Raw genomic sequence first — 16,747 nt, 5'->3', positions numbered from 1 at the left:
TTGTCTCACAACACATGGAAGCAGTGCACTCAAAGCCACAGGGATTCATTCTGTTTTCCTGTGTGGATAACATTTTATACCGTCTGATGGTCATAGTGTTCAGTTATGAAGAAGTCAAAAGTAAGATTAAGATTTCTTTTTTATGATAATTTTAGATATTGGAGAGCAGCACACTCACAGACTGCTAGCTCCGTTAGGACAGTCTGATGCATGTTTGCTGTGTTCTCTCACGTTCAGGTTCTAAAGACCAGACTGGCTGTCGGTCAAACTGGACAGTATTCTGGGGTGATTGACTGTGGCAAGAAGCTTCTGAAACAAGAGGGCGTCAAAGCCCTTTTCAAAGGTTATCTTCCGAACGTGCTAGGCATTATTCCTTATGCAGGCATAGATTTAGCTGTTTTTGAGGTAAGTATATTCTCCTAGTATGGCATTGTGTGTTAGATTTGATAATATGACACATGACCAGTGTGCTATTCTCAAAACGTGGTGATAGATAACGTTTCATAAATTAGCTTCTGACCAAGAAACGAGATGAGTGGTTTCATTTGACTTTTTCATTTTTCATGTTAGAAGTTTGGTTTTCTAGTGTTAATTAGTTTTATATATTTTCAACAATAAGTATGGACCTATATTCTGATAAAAGAGTAGTTCTGAAAGCTGACAACCTTTCAGAGTTACCTGTGGATCTCCAAAAAGAAAGCAGAAGTATTCTTGGGCCACATGCTGAGGTGTTTTGATGTCATTAGCCTGGGGAGAGGCCTGAGATTCAGATGCTGGGCTCCCCGGGAGAGGAGGTACAGCTAAGACTTAGAGGACTGAGCTAGACTTCCTGGTTCTGAAGATGGAGCACAGAGGAGGCACAGAGCATGTGAAGGCAGCACAACGGCAGTTCACTGTCTCAGGGGCCAACTCTTCATTTTAGGACGATGTGTCTATTTCCGACAGACCATCTTAACAACTCATGGCCTTTGATGGCAAGAACCAGGCGAGAACCAGAATAGCTCAAATTCACTGCCACCTCAGGGATGGCAGTTTTCTAGGTTCGGTGCTATTTTTGGCAAATGGCCTCACCCCCATGTGGAAGATGCCAATTCAGTTATCACTTTGAAATATGAGTATATTTTATAGCCATATATTATAGCATGCATTCCTTTCCCTCATTATTTTTGCTTCTATGATTTATTAAAATCAGGCAGTTGCTATTGCTAATGTTGGGCTTCTACCATTCTTTCATTTCCCCAGTTGAATATTTTGTTTTCATACTAGACTGATATTACACAGCTCTCTCTTGTTCCATGATTGAAATAAAGTGTTTAAAATCAAGTATTCCTAAAATAATTTCTCTGGAGCATTTGTCATTCAAGGGAAGGAACAATGGGAAATGCTAGTCTTTCTTAAGCCTAGGATGGGCTGTGCAGGCGTCCCTCTCCACAGCATTCTGTTCTTCAGAACTTTACTCAGACCTTTGATGATCATTACACACAAACCAAGCCAAATCAAACAACATAGACAAAACACTCTCAAGACACACGCACAAAGACAAGCACGATATGCAGAGATAAACTTTTTGAAAATATCTGTGCATCCTTTCCCTGATAGGACAGCAGGCACCTCCCTTTGTGTGTAACCAGGAGTGGAAATGAAGCTTTGTAAAGATTTTGGCAAGAACAATTGAAATCAAGTAATCGAGATTAAGTGAAAAGTTTGTCATCCATTAGTAAACATTATGACTAGTCCTGATAATTAAGTCTTTCTGATTTAGTTTTCTCATTTATGAAATGTGTCGAGTAGAACAAATGTACTGACTCATCGCGTTTCTATAGGGATTAAACCCAAAAACATTTGTGGAAATACTGTTTCCTTCATAAAGAAATTGCTCAAGAATTTGAAAGGGAGTGAACAAAGGCTTACATAGTAGTTAAAAGGTGTCCACTACTCTCTTCTCTGACAGCTTTTGAAGAATTATTGGCTCGAACATTATGCCAAGAACTCTGTAAACCCCGGGGTAATGATTTTGCTGGGATGTTGTGCATTGTCCAACACTTGCGGTCAGTTAGCCAGCTTTCCGCTGCACCTTCTTAGGACTCGATTGCAGGCTCAAGGTAAGTTGTTTTCTGTTCAATGAAGTAATGATAAGTAAGCTATAGAAGTATATTTTCAATGAATTATAATAAATGATGAAAAACAAAGATGGTAGAAATGATCACTAGATCAAAATCTTTGACTTAAAAGTGTGAATCTGGAATTCGTGTTTTATGTGTCTTTTGTGGTGTACAGAGTTTATGACTCGCCCACATAGTGGTTAGGACCTTCCTGTGCCCTCCCGTTACTGCTGAGCTCTGTAAACGGATTGCAATGCCGAAGGACCACAGGGAACAACCATGTTCCATGTTGGGCTGCTAACTGCACGGTCAGTGGTTTGAACCCACCAGCTGCTCCCATAGAGAAAGGGGAGGCTTCCTGCCCTCATCAAGGTTACAGCCTCGGAAACCCGCAGGAGCAGCGCCACTCTGTCCTGTAGGGTTACTGGGACGTGGAATCAGCTCGATGGCAGGGAGATGGAGAAGAGCAGACACAGTCCTGCTGTCTGCACCGTGACGTCACACGGACAGGGAATCCCCTGCTTCTGCTGTCCTGTGCTGCAGGAATCACTCAGTACATTTGCGAAAGTGAATCCAGTATTGATCTTCTGATCCACGTAGAAAGGAGCTATGAATCAGTACAGACAGGGTTTCTGCTTTATTGCTTTCTGGGTGAAACAGTAGCTACTTGGATCCTAAGAAAATCTCTTTATCCCCTTTTGAGAGAAAAAGCCCACATAGTTTTATTATTATCTTCCTGAGTGAAATATTTAAGGAATCATGTGGTAAGTAATTTTCTTATACATTCTTCCATTCTTTTTTCATTAGTTATTAAAATTGAATATTTATTGTAATTCAGGTGAAGAATTTTTCTATCCACCCAGTCACCCAACCATATTTCTATCAAACTATGTCTTACTTAGTTCCCAAAGCTCCTTTGAAGTCCTTTATGGAAGACATTTACGTACTCTCTCTCATGACATGACTAGCGACTCATCAAACATCGCTATCAAAAGCTTGCTATATTGCTAAAGCATCTGAGGAGCAGAACTTGTAGTGTAACTTTGTAATTAGAACTCCAGGAACTCTGCTGGCACGATGGTGAAGTACTTGGCTGCTAACCCAAAGGCTGACAGTTCAAACCCACTCAGTAGCTCTTGCTGAGAAAGACCTAGTGACCTGCTTCAGTCAAGAACACTCTGTGAGGGAGTTCTGCTCTGCTCCAGTGTCTCTCTGAACTGCAATTGACTTGATCTTAGCTATTAAATAGATATAGACGTCCAATGCCTGCTCTATTAGACAACACAGTACTATCATATCGGTGTGTGTGTGTGGGGGGGGTAGTCCTAAATTATTTAGAACTCTATAAATTCTCATTGGAGTTTCTTAATGGATGTACATTAAATATTGAATTCTACCACTTTTTCTCTCATTATATAGCTCATGTGAAAGGAGGATCAATAACTTCTATGATTCATCTCATTCAAGAAATATATCACAAAGAAGGAAAAAGGGGATTTTTCAGGGGTCTTACCCCAAATATCATAAAAGTGCTTCCTGCAGTGGGCGTTAGCTGTTTGGCTTATGAAACTGTGAAATCCTTTTTGGGATTAATATAGAACTTAAATATTGTATTGTGTCCTTGCCACTATCACCTAATTGTATTATAAAACCTAGATTGTAAAGAAATATTTATCTTTCCATAAAAGGAAAGGTGACAGAAGCATTAAAAACATTTTCTCTTGCTTTTTTATATTACAAAATCTATAAACAATTATTTTGATAAAGTTTGTTAATAACTTAAAGTCCTTTGTATCCACAGAATTTCCAAAATACTCCCTTGACTCTCACTTGAAATTTGTGTTTTGATTGAATTTAGATATACCACACAATAACATTGTAAAATCTTTGGTCGGTTGTCACAGTTTATGGTAACCTTTTTGAATATAAATCCTTTTTTAGAAAGCTGAGTTTGAAATGTTTTATACACTAAAAGAAAAATCAGTGCATTTAAAATTGATGTTTTACCCAATCATTGAGTCTGGTTCTCTTCTTTAAGCCAAATGGAAAGTTTGCATAGTTTGGCAATTCCTTCTGTCAAATGAAGTGGTGGTGTCTGACCTCTTCTCACCTCAGAGGGCGAAGAAGGTCAGACCAGCAGTCTAAGGCTGAGGTGGAGGTCAGAGGGGCCTCCAGCTGTAACCTGAGAGCTCATTCTGATACTAAGTCTACCACAGCAACAGGGTTCCCTGCTTCAGGGCTTGAGGATTCATTGCAATGGCCACACAGAGCTCATGCCATGACTCAGGATTGTGGATTGTCAGGGAAGTACAGGTGGTAATCATGATGAGACCAGACTCGGGGTGAGTTCTTGGAGCAGGATGGTCTCTGGCCAGCAGTGCCTGCACAGGTACCCCTCTTGCTGCCTGTGCTCTGTTCGCCCAGGATCCCTTGGCCTCTCTCGTGCTTAGGGAACTTCCCAAAGGTCTTTCAGTTCTTTCCACAGATACCCAGACGCATCACTGTAGCAGTAAGCCCTCTGCCCGTAGATGCTCAGTTCTAACTTGGTGGATGGCTGAGTATCGCCCCAGCAAGTGCCAGGAGGCAGTCCACCCAGCCAGCAGCCTCCTCTGAAGGCAGGCTGCTTTTTGGCTGTGTGGATACGGAAGCTCAGAGCGCTGTCTCCTGTCGGGTTTCCTGGTTCTGCTGCCACCATTTCTCTGTTGTTGCATCTCACAGAGCCACGATTCTCAGTGCGTGGGCAGGTATGGAATGGTGTAATTGGGCAGTTATGAAGTTAACAGCACCACTTGTTAAAAAGAGCATCCGCTTCCCACTTGATGGTTTTGGGACCCTTGTTGAAGATCAGTTGTCTATATGCTGATGATTTTACTCTTGGGCTTTCTATTCTTTTGCACTGGTCTGAGTGTCTGTCGTTGTGCCAGTATCATACTGTTTTGACCACTGTAGCTGTGTAATAGGCATTAAAATCAGGTAAGGTGAGTCCTCCAACTGTGCCCTTCTTCTTGAGCAGTTTTCTCCTAGTTCTAGGTTTCTTCCCTCTCCATATGAAATTTGTAGTCAGTTTTTCCAATTCTTTGAAGAAGGTTGATGGTATTTGAATTGGTATAGCATTGAACTTGTAAAGTGCTTTAGGTAGGGTTGTGATCGTTACTATGTTGAGCCTTCCAATCCACGAGCAGGGGGATGTTCTTCCATTTGTGGAGGTTGCTTTTAGTTTCTTGTAGTGGGGCTTATAATTTTCCTTATATAGGTCTTTAGTATTTTTCGTTAAATATATGCCTAGGTATTTCAGTTTGTTCTTAGCTACTGTGAAGGGTACTTCCTTCTTAATCCCCTCTTCCATGATCCTGTCCGATGTGTATAGAAAACCTGACTTCTGTTTATTGATCTTGTATCCTGCTACTCTTCCATATTCCTCTATCTCTATAACTACTCTAGCTGTGGAGCTTTTGGGGTTTTCAATGTACAGGATCATGTCGTCTGCAAATAGAGATAGTTTCACCTTCTCCTCTCCAATTTGGATCCCTTTGATGTCCTTCCGCTGTCTTATGTTGTTAGCCATAACATCTAAAATGATATTGAATAGGAGTTGGGACAGGGGGAAATCCTTGTGTTGTACCCTTTTTCATTGGGATTGTTTTTATCTTTTCTCCATTGACTATGATGTTGGCCATTGGTCTTTCATAGAGAGTTTGTATCAGTTTGAGGAACTTACCTTCCAATCCTATCTTCATGAGTGTCTTAATTAGGAATGGGTGCTGGATGTTGTCAAATGCTTTTTCTGCATGTATGGATATCATCATATGATTTTTATCTTTATTCTTCTCGATGTGGTGTATAATATTGATGGATTTTTCCGATGTTAAACCATCGCTGAATCCCTGGGGTGAATCCTACCTGGTTGTGGTGGATGATATGTTTTATATACTTTTGTATTCTATTGGCCAATATATTGTTAAGGATTTTTGCATCTATGTTCATTAGAGATATTGGTCTTTAATTTTTCTACACTTGTGGGGTCTTTTTCCTGTTTGGGTACCAAAGTAATCCTGGCTTTGTAAAATGAGTTTGGGAGTTTTCCATACTCTTCTATGTTGTGGAGGATCAGTGTCAACTCTTTCCTGAATGCTTGGTAGAATTCTGCTGTGAAATCATCTGGCCCTGGGGCTTTTTTGTTGGTAGGTTTTTGATGACCCTGGTATTTTTTTCTTTCGCTATGGGTTTGTTGAGGTTCTTGATCTCTGTCTGAGATAATCTAGGGAGAGACTGCTTTTCCAAATATTTATCCATGTCTTCTATGGTTCTGAATACATTAGAATACAGACCTTCATAAGACTTTGTGATTATCCTTTTAATCTCATTGGAGTCTGTTGTTTTTGCCCCTGATTCATTCCTCATCCTGGCTATTGATGTTTTCTCCTTTCTATCCTTGGTAAGCTTTGCCGAGGACTGTCAATTTTGTTAATCCTTTCATAGAACCAGCTTTTAGCTGCATTTATCTTTGTATTGTTCTCTTGACTTCCCACTGGTTTAACTCTGCCCTGGGTTTTATTATTTCTTTTCTCTTGCTATTGGAGGGGTTGTTCTGCTGACTCTGTTCTAGTTGGAGGTTTTGTGTTAATGTAGCTGTCATACGCCTCTCATTGTTTTCCATATATGCATTTAATGATATCAAGCTACCTCTGATAACTGACTTTGCAGTGCCCCATAAGTTTGGATATGTTGTATTCTCATTCTCATTAGTTTCTAGAAACTTCCTAATATCCTCTCTGATCTGGGCTTGTACCCATTCATGTCACAGGAGATCATTGTTCATTCTCCAATTGGTTGCCCTTGCTTTTGTGGACATCCTCTTATTAATCTCCAGCTTTATGACATGGTGATCTGAGAAAGATGTCTGGATAATATCTATGTATTTGAATTTATTTAGGCTGGGCTTGTGTCTCAGCATATGACCTATTCTTGAAAAAGATCCATGTGGATTTGAAAAGAATGTGAAATCCTTTGCGTTTGCATGGAAAGCTCGAAAGATGTCTACCAGGCCCTGTTGCCTCATTACATTGTTTAGCTCTTTCCCAGTGATCTGGCTTTCTCTGATAGAGGAGTGTTAAAGTCACCTACTATGATTGTTGTGTCTGTGATTTCTCTTTTCATCTTTTTAATAGTTCGTTTGACGAAATTCGCCGGACCATTATTAGGAGCATGAATATTCAATATGCTAAGTGCTTCTTGGTTTACTGAACCATTGAACATTATGTAGTGTCCCTCTTTGTCTCTTTTTGTGGTTTGGACCTTGAGGTCCATTTTGTCGGAATTAAGACAGCCACCCCTGGCTCTTCTGAGTTAAAATTTGATTGGTAAACTTTCTGCCAACCCTTTATTCTTAGCATATTCTTGTCTGTGTGCTTAAGCTGTGTCTCTTGCAGGCAACAGATTGATGGATTATGTTTTCTGAGCCAGTTCTCCAGCCTCTTTCTTTTAATGTACGAATTGAGTCCATTGGGTTTCAGAGTTATTATCACTATCTGTGGATTCATAGTTGTCATACCTTGTTTTGTGTTTTGGGTCTTTACCTATCTCACTTCATATTAGTGTGCTGTGTTTGAGTGGAGAGTTTCTATCTTGTCTTCTTTTCCATCTGAGACCCTGTTGTCCTGGTAATTGTTGCTGTAATGTTGGCTTCTAGATGAAGATGGGCTATATGGTGGTCTGCTGTTTGTTCTTGGTGGAGGTTGATCATCTGTCCATAGTGAATCAGCCAGTATCTTCTGCAGGGTTGGGGGTCTTGCAGCATGTTCTTTTGAATTTTTCCTTGTTCTGGAAGACCCTTATCTCACCATCTTTCTTAATGGGTAACTTGGCAGGGTACAGGATTCTGGGGAAGGCATTTTTTTCTTTCAGTTTTTTGAAGATATTGCTCCATTTTCTCCTCCTCTTCATGGTATCTGCTGAAAGATCTGAGCATATTCTTACCTGAACTCCTTTGTATGTGACTGTCTTCCTTTCTCTTGCTGCTCATAAAATTTTCTCTTTTTCATCTAAGTTGGCTGTTTTTACTATTATACATCTTGGTGTGTTCTCCTTGGGGTCTAGTCTAGCTGGCATCATTTCTGCTTCCTGTATGAGTGCCTGGTTCTCTCTTGTTAGGGTGGGAAAGTTTTTTTTCCAGAAATTCCTTTGCTATCTTGGCTGTCGACTTGTGTGTTGTGCTCCAGTAGACCAACTATTCGAATATTATTCCTCTTCAAAGCATCTGTCATTTATCTAAGGCTATCTTTTGTTTCTTTAATTTTCCTATCTGACTGTCTTTCTCGTTGCTTAGGTCTGTTTGAGTGTCCTCAAGATCACTGATATGGTTCTCTGTCTTCTCAAGCCTAATCATAAGTTCTGTGACCTTGTGTGTGGCTTCTGCTACCTCCTCTGTTAGCTCCTGCAGTTCCCTTTGGTGGGTTGACTTCATCCCATCTATTGTGGAATTCATCCCCTCTATCATTGCATCCTTATTCTGGGTTGCTTCCCTCAGCTCTTGTATTACTGTGAGCAGACTTCTGAAAATTTCGATCTGTATCTGTTTTTTCTCTGAGAGATGTTAGCTCTGCTACTATGTTTCATCTTTCTGTCTTTTTTTGTTGCTGTTGGGAGGGATGTGGTCTGTTGATTTTTCCTCTATCCTTTCATAGACCCCATGCTTCTGGGAGTCCATGGAAACCTTATCTGTGTTATGGTTAAGGATTCTTTCAGGCAACTGCCTATGACCTACTATAAAGATGGGTAAGACTGCTGTGTAGGCAGAGTTCCTCGAAGGCTTAGTGACCAGCAGTGGTGAGATGTTTCAGCAACTGGAGTGGGGCCTGGAGCCTCAGTGAGTGCCCTAGGGATGCTTTGACCTGGTTTGTCAGTGTTCCCTTAGCATCCATTTTTTTGTTTAGTATTAAAAAATAAGAATGTAAAAGGTTAAAAATTAAAAAATAATTTTAAACAAAATTTTTGGGGAAAAGGAAAAAATGGAGAGAGAGGAAGGAGAAGCTATAAAAGAGAGAAAATAAGTGATAATAGTGGAAGAGGAAGGAGAAAAAGAGATAGAAGGAAATCCTATAGAAAAGGGGCAGAAGAGAAGTACAATGATGGAAAAGGAGGAAGATAGAAGAACAGACAATGCAGAAAGTAAAAGAAAGAAGAGAAAAACCAGTGTGAGATAAAAGATGTACGTATATTTGTGTATGTATGTATATATATAAATAAATTCTTTCCCTCTAGTGCTAGTGATGCCTAATAGAAGTTGGAGGTGGGGGAGGCCTCACTGTCACAGGACGTGGTGCTGATCTGGGTTCTGGTGCCTGGCTATGTGGGGGAGGGGTGCTCTTGTGATCAGCAAGCACTCCCAGGTCCCTGCAGGCGTGTAGAGTTGAGCCTGTGGGCAGAGGCTACACAGGCAGGAGCAGCCCCCCACGCCCAGAGGTGGGCCTCCTGCACCATCCAGAAAATGCTGGGGCCGCAAGGGGTGCTGAGAGAGGCACAGGCCGCAGCGCCTGCCTAATATTCTGGCTGGGAAGGGCTGGGACAGGCTTAGACGCTGGCGCTGGGACCCCGCAGGGTCCCGTGGTGGTGAGAGTCAGCTGGGGTCCACAGACGGCTCCAGCGGGGACAGCAAAACTGTATCCTAGGCTCCCTAGCAGGTGGGGACATTTATCTCTTAAGCCGCAGGCCCTGTGAGCGGAGAAGGCACCGCAGTTACAGGGTCGAGCCGGATCGGACAGTGGCTGCTCTGGCGGGAAACAGCAGGCAATGGTGCTTGTCCTCCGACCTGGAAGGAATAGGCCTGCGCAGGCTCGGAGCTCAGAGCTGCCGGTCACTGGAATCCCCGCAGCATACCGAGAGTGAAAAGCCCTGTCGCTCATGCTCTCAGTAGGCAGGGCTCCCACTGTTGCGACCGGCACTGTCCGTTTTGGAAGGGGGCCGGCCGGTCTAGTGCCCAGGGCTGCGGGCACGGGTCTCCGCAGTAGTGCAGATCAGCCTGAAGTGGCTCTGGTGGAAACACAGTTCGCGCCGGCGGGAAGTGTTCAGCACTGGTTCCTGGGCTGAGAGTGGAGCGGGCACTAAGCTGGCAGGGGTGGGCGGCCAGGCAAAAGGGGTGCCGGTGGAGCGGTCCCAAGCAGCAAAGGGGTGGATGGTCCCCCGTGGGGGTCACCCAGGTAGACCCGCTATTTTGTACATCAGTTAGTTACCAAGGCCTTAGATAAATGGAGGGAGGGATATGGACCCACGGGCAGATCGCTGCCACGTGGAAACTGTGGGAAAGGGAACCTTCTCTCCTAGTGGTGTCCCTTGAGTGGGCAGCTGCTGTAGGCGGTACTGCGACCTCTGCGCTTTTTGGCAGGGCAGGCAACCGATTCTGGGCTCGGGGTCCCAGTCTGGGGATGGAGTTGGGCTATAGCTAGCCGCGTCCTCCATGGCGGCATCCTAGTGACCCGAGATGTCCCAGAATCAGGTCCTGTATCACTGAGGCCTCTGCTCAGGACAAATTCGTGGGGTGGCAACAGTGTGCTGTCCCGGTTGATATTTCACTCACCAGCCTCCTACCACTCGGCTACCTGGACACCAAACCCGTTTTGTTCAAAAGAGCTCTCGGAGTTTGTGGGTCCCCTGATCAGCCATCTTCCCAGAAAAATCACAAGTCTGTAACTCTTTACTGGCGTAGGAAGCCCCATCTTTCTCCTGAAGAGCTGCTGGTGGCTTGAACTGCTGACCTTATGGTGAGCAGCCGAGCACATAACCACTACACCAACAGGTCACCGTCGTCTTCAGCCAGTGCTGAGTTAAAGGAAGCTGCACTCACACAGGTCTGCACTATTTCCCCCGTGGGCACTGGCGTGAAGTTCCCTTCAAGCTTTTAAGACCTCCATCTTCTTCTGATGCTTCTTGCATCATTCAATATTTGACCCTGAGGATTTTTCAATATTGCAATCTGAAGCTTGAATTTTTTTCTTGAGTTTAAGGTATGCTGAGCATGTTTTTCCTTTCTGGTTTTTCTAACTGTAGGTCTTTGCACTTTACTTTGCTTCCTGGAGCTGATCTTTGACATTTTTCATTTAGCTCTTTACATCATCATTTTGTCCATTTGCCTTAGCTAATTGTGCTAGTCTGTGTTAACTAGAGAAACAAATTCATAGACAATCAGATGTGCTTTATAAAAAGACTTATTGTACATTAAGAAAACATCCCAGCCCAGTCCAGATCAAGTCCGATATTAGCCCATATGTTCAATACCAATCTATAAAGTCTTCTTCAGACTCACGAAACACATGCGATGATGCCGAATGTAGGAAGATCACAGATACGTGGGTGGGAAATCTTGTGTGTCCAGTGGCACTGTAAGCTTCTCAGTACTGGCAGGGGTCTCCATGTGGCTCCTGCAGCTCAGGGCACTGGTGTAGTCCCATGTGTCTTGTCAGCTTCAATGTCTCCCAGGGAGTGAGTGTGTGTCCCACCTCCAGTGAGGTATTTATCTCTTTAGAACATCCACATGAGTCAATCAATCTACTACCTGATTGATAGGCTAATCTCTGCCTCTTCACTCGTAATCCTCTCAAATTGTTAACAGATTATGTAACTGCCACAGACCACCCTTTGTCAATCTGACACTTTCACACAACTCTTTAGCTGTATATAATTTTCAAATGAACAATAACAAAATTATGCCTGTACTTAATAGGATACAGCTATAATGCATACAATTCAATATGTGCCAAAGTCTCAGTTAAACATAACATTCTATATGTAAACAAAACAAAAATATTCTATGCTTATGTGAACACCTACACCATATTCCTATAATCCTATGAATATATTCCCCTACCTATGAAAGTTTTTAAGCCAACCACTTCATGCCTTTATCCACCCCAATTTCTATACTGTCCACTTACATCAACCAGTGCTCTGAGGAGACAATCATATTCTTTGATGTGAAGAATCTTTATTCTAGTTGGAACCTTGTGAAATCTGCATTCATAAGCAAATTAAATCAGGACAGGCCATCTATGAAGTCAGCAGCAATATGCACCAGTTTACAAGCTCAAGAATCTTCTCTTCGTCTGGTCGGGTTCTGATCAGCTCAATGTGGGTTGCCTCATTTAGCCTCATCAGGGTGTCCATTGGCTGCCTGGCCTTTAGACGATGGGCTCCATCACAAATTCTCAACTACTCTAGCCCCCTTGGACTAGGTCATAAACTTCAGACAAGTCACTGAGTGGCAGTGGCCAGACTCAAACTGTCTCTTTTTTGCTGCATTTCTCTTACTTCCACTCAACAAGTATGATCCAGGTAGTCACCTAGAAGCATTTCAGCCTGCTCACAGGCTCCTTTTAACATTCAGTTCTAGAGAGGAGTTTTCTTCATGGTTCCAGATTTTTTCCATATTCTGACAAAAGCCCCTAGTTCAAGCTTCAAAATTCCAAAGAGTTCCTTTTTCCTTCAATCTGTCAGCAACCCCTTAGGCAAGTCTCTTGGAATGCAAATGTCCTGAGTAGTCCAAAGCACTGGGTGGGGCTTATCTTTTCATGCCTTCTTTGCAGGCGTGTCCTAACCCATTTAATGATTCAAATTTTAATGACTCAAGGCAAGTGGGCTTACAAGCTCTCCATTTTCATACTTCCCAATAATCATTTCTATAAATCATTATATCAATAATAATTAGCTGAAGAAATCAGTATAAACAAAGTAGAATCAGATACTAATCTCATTCTTAAAACAACCCAGTTTAATTTTTATTTAGCTGATCTGAATCCTTATCTACACTACTCTATTAATACAAAATATGGGATTAGGCCTCTGACAGCATTGCCTTAAGCCAGGACCAGACCTTCTGTCAATCATTTTGACCTCAGTCAGCCATTTTCTCTAACCAGCATGGTCTCTGAGAAATTCAAGGGGCAATTGCTATCCCTGAACTCAAAATACACATTAAAAACATTAATTTTTACCATTTTACACAGGAATAACCAAAGACTGCAACCAAACAAAATAATCAATACTTTAACCTCTCATATCCTTTCCAGAAAACAACCGAGTGAACTAGATGGACATTTCTATCTAGCCAAAGAAGAAACACTGCCATGGGGCATAAATCAAATAAACATCCACTCTCCATCTTTATTATTTGTTTCTCTAATACCCCACTGCCAAGGTACTATAAAATGTTTCTCCGGGTAGACTAGAGAAACAAATCCAGGGAGATGCATGTGTGTATATGAAAGAGCTTTATATAAAGAATAATTGTACATTAAGAAAACATCCCATCACAGTTCAGATCAAGTCCGATATTAGCCCATATGTCTAATATCATTCTATAAAGTCTTCTTCAGACTCACAAAACACATGTAATTACGCTGAATGCAGGAAGATTCCAGGCCAGTGGTGGGTAGTCTTGTGGATCCAGTGGCATCGTAAGCATCTCAGTGCTGCAGCTCAGGGTACTAGTGTAACTCCATATGTCTTGTCAGCTGCAATGTCTCCCAGGAAGTGAGTGTGTGTCCAAGCTCCAGTGAGCTATTTACCTCCTTAGCCCCTCCAAATGATGTTATCAAGCTACTACCTGATTGACAGGCTAGACTCCACCCCTTCACTCTTAATCCTCTAAAATTGACAACAGATTATGTAAATACCAGACTATTTTATGATTAAGAACACGTTTCAGAATCTCTTCTGATATGTACTTTGATCTTTTATTTCTTGATTGCTTTTCAATGACTTTGGCTTTCTTCATATATGATGGTCTAGATGTCACCTTACAGCTCACTCTTTGGTCATTAGTGTTCAATGCATCACATCTGTGTTTGCAATGCTTCCAAAATTTGAGTGTGAGCTGAAATAAAGTGGTATTGGCCATTTTGAATTGGACCATCATATGATTTACTATTCCAGTTGGATACTTAAAAATTTTGTGTCAACTTGGTTGGGTCCAGATACTTACTGGTTTGGTGGTTAAAACCCAATAATCCCTAACAATAAGCTCTAACTTAATGTAATACCTTCTCCAATGACAGCTCCTAAAAGCCAACAATAGCCAACAATATATTGAAAGAAAGTTTCCCTCGGGATCTGGCCTGCCTTCAATGTAAGTGCATACGGTGAAGCAGATTGTTTGTCTTCTTCTGGGTCTGGATCCTGCATCTGACTTATCATCTGGCTTTTTAAACCTGCTGCATTGACTGTTAATTCACTTCTGCAGTCAGAGAATCTTGGATTCACATAACAGAATGTGGGGGGTTGTGAAAAATTTGGCAACAGTAAGAGTTTTCTGAATGTTTTCTGACTGAACTTTAATTTGCCCCTGTGGCAAATTTCTCTGAAGAAAAGGAGTGTAGATAAAAGTTTAAGAATTTTAAAGTTTAGGTTTAGATGATCACCCAATATACTGGGGATGACAAATCAAAGAAGAATGCCATTGTATTTGTCATTAAAAAGAACATTTCAAGGTCTATCTTCAAGGAAAATGCGTATATCTTGCTATAATAGCTCTGTGCTAGAAGGAAGACTAGTTGCCAGAACAATTATTCAAATGTATGCACCAACCAGTAAAGTCAATGATGAACAAATTGAAGAATTATCTGCATTTTTTCAGTCTGAATTGTATCAGATATGCAATCAAGAAGCATCAATAATTACTGGTCATTGGAATGTGAAAGTTGGAAACAAAGAGGATGTAGTGGGAATATATCGCTGTGGTGACAGAAACACCTGGAGATCACATGATAGAATATGGCTAAACCAATGACTTCTTTACTGCAAATACACCTTTTTCAACAACATAAACAGGGACTACATACATGAACTTTCACAGATGGAATAAAGAGTAGTCAAGTTGATTACATCTGTGGGAAGAGATGAGGAACTATGGTGGCGTAGTGGGTATTTGTTGGGTTACTAACTGGGCTGCTAGCTGCAAAATAAACTGCAGCAGAAAGATGAGGCTTTACTCCTGTAAAGAGTTACAGTCCCTGAAGCCTACAGGGCCAGTTCTACCCTGTTCTATAGGGTTGATTCAAATCAGAATTGACTCAATGGCAGTGAGGGTTTTTGTTTGTTTGATGTTTTGGTGAAAAGAGATGATGGAGAATCTCAATATTATCATCCAACACAGGCTAGGAGCCTTGTGTGAAATAGACCATCAGTGGCTCATATGCAAGATCAGGTTGAAATTGCATAATTGTAGAACAAGGCTAAGAAAACCAAATACCACCTTGTGCATATCCCATTTGAATTTCAAAAATGTTAAGATCATTTAACATATTGAACCTTAGATGACAGAAGATCCGACAAGTTGTGAAATGATGCCAGGGACATCATATATCAAGAAAGAAAAAGGTAAGAAAAAAGAGCAACATGGTTATCAGCAGAAACTCTGAAGCTTGCTCTTGACTGTAAATGTTTCATTGACTATGTAAAGGCATTAGACTGTATGGACCATAATACGCTATTGATAACCTTGAAAAGAATGGGAATTCCAGAACAGTTGATTGTGCTCATGGGGAACCTTGTATATGGAACAGGAAACAATTATAGGAACTGAACAAGGAACTACTGCATGGTTTAAAATCAGGAAAGGTGAGTGTCAGGGTGGCGAAGCAGGCCTTGAAGGAGCCTCCAGCTCTAGGGACACATCTATGTGTAGGCTTGGTCCACAGGTAGTGTAGCACACAGGTTGAGGCAGAGAACTAGTTAAAGTGTCAAGCAGCAAGAGAGAGGGGGCAGGCCTTGCAGAGCCATTTCTCTCATTGTCCTCTAATTAAGCTGTGACCTGATTAATATCTGCCCACATATTCCTATTGACCTAGTTGGCACAATAAACCTTACTTTCACACTCTCTTTGGTTGTAAGATAGAAAACAGATAACTCTTCCCGTGAGGCTTCCTGCCATGGGAAGAAACTGACCCACATTGTGAGAAAAACCCATAGCATGAGCACAGATAGCATCAAAGACAAAGATCCTAGAGAATCTTGAGGATGTTCCAGCACCAGGTTCTTGTATTACCTGAGTCCCAGCTGCACACCTTCTCTTTGCATAAGTTAACTCAAATTGGGCTCTGACACATGTACTCTCAAAACACTTTCTTTTCTCATTGTCGATACTTTCACTCAAATTCCACTGTCATTGAGTTGATTCTGTCTCATAGCAATCCTCTAGGACAGGGTACAGCTGCCCATGGGTTTCTGAGATATTTACTCTTTCAGGGAGTAGAAGGATTTGTCTTTCTCCTGTGAAACAGCTGATGGTTTTGAACAGTTGACCTTAGGTAGCTACTGTGCCATTGAAGATCATAAACTGTAAAAGGTTAGACTTTTATAGTCTACAGTCTTTATATTTTTTCTTGAAAATATAAATACTGACAGGATTTAATATGACTATATATTTATTGGTACACACCCATATAGTACAAAGTGCCACCATCTAGAAAACACTTAGAGTTTTATTGACGTTGAAATTGAAGATTAAAATCGCTGACAATAATGCACAATCAATACTATAGCAGCTTTTAAAAAATGGCTCCATTTTGAAACAGAACCTTTCAAGGGTCTCTCAAAGCTAACTTCAACCATCTCATGCCCTTCCCCACCCCCACCCCCACCAAACTATTTTATTGGAG

At 41.6% G+C, this 16,747-nt stretch overlaps 1 protein-coding gene across 3 annotated transcripts in view; it reads left to right on the top strand.

Moving 5' to 3' along the window:
• LOC142457735 (mitochondrial adenyl nucleotide antiporter SLC25A24-like) overlaps window positions 1-9,485 on the top strand; it is a 63,140-nt gene extending 53,655 nt beyond the window's left edge. Inside the window, exons 7-9 of one of the 3 annotated variants that reach the window (XM_075558859.1) lie at window positions 238-405; window positions 1,952-2,102; window positions 3,522-9,485. In XM_075558859.1, the coding sequence (XP_075414974.1) occupies window positions 238-405; window positions 1,952-2,102; window positions 3,522-3,700 (498 nt within the window). In that variant the 3' untranslated portion in view covers window positions 3,701-9,485. The remainder of the gene's footprint in view (window positions 1-237; window positions 406-1,951; window positions 2,103-3,521) is intronic. The other 2 variants (XM_075558852.1, XM_075558863.1) reach the window with 2 other exon arrangements.
• Window positions 9,486-16,747: the final 7,262 nt, after the last annotated feature.

Source organism: Tenrec ecaudatus, chromosome 1 (assembly GCF_050624435.1).
Source record: "Tenrec ecaudatus isolate mTenEca1 chromosome 1, mTenEca1.hap1, whole genome shotgun sequence".
Taxonomy (NCBI): Eukaryota; Metazoa; Chordata; class Mammalia; order Afrosoricida; family Tenrecidae; genus Tenrec; species Tenrec ecaudatus.
Note: the sequence above shows the minus strand (reverse complement) of the source record. Positions and strands in the feature narration are given on the sequence as shown.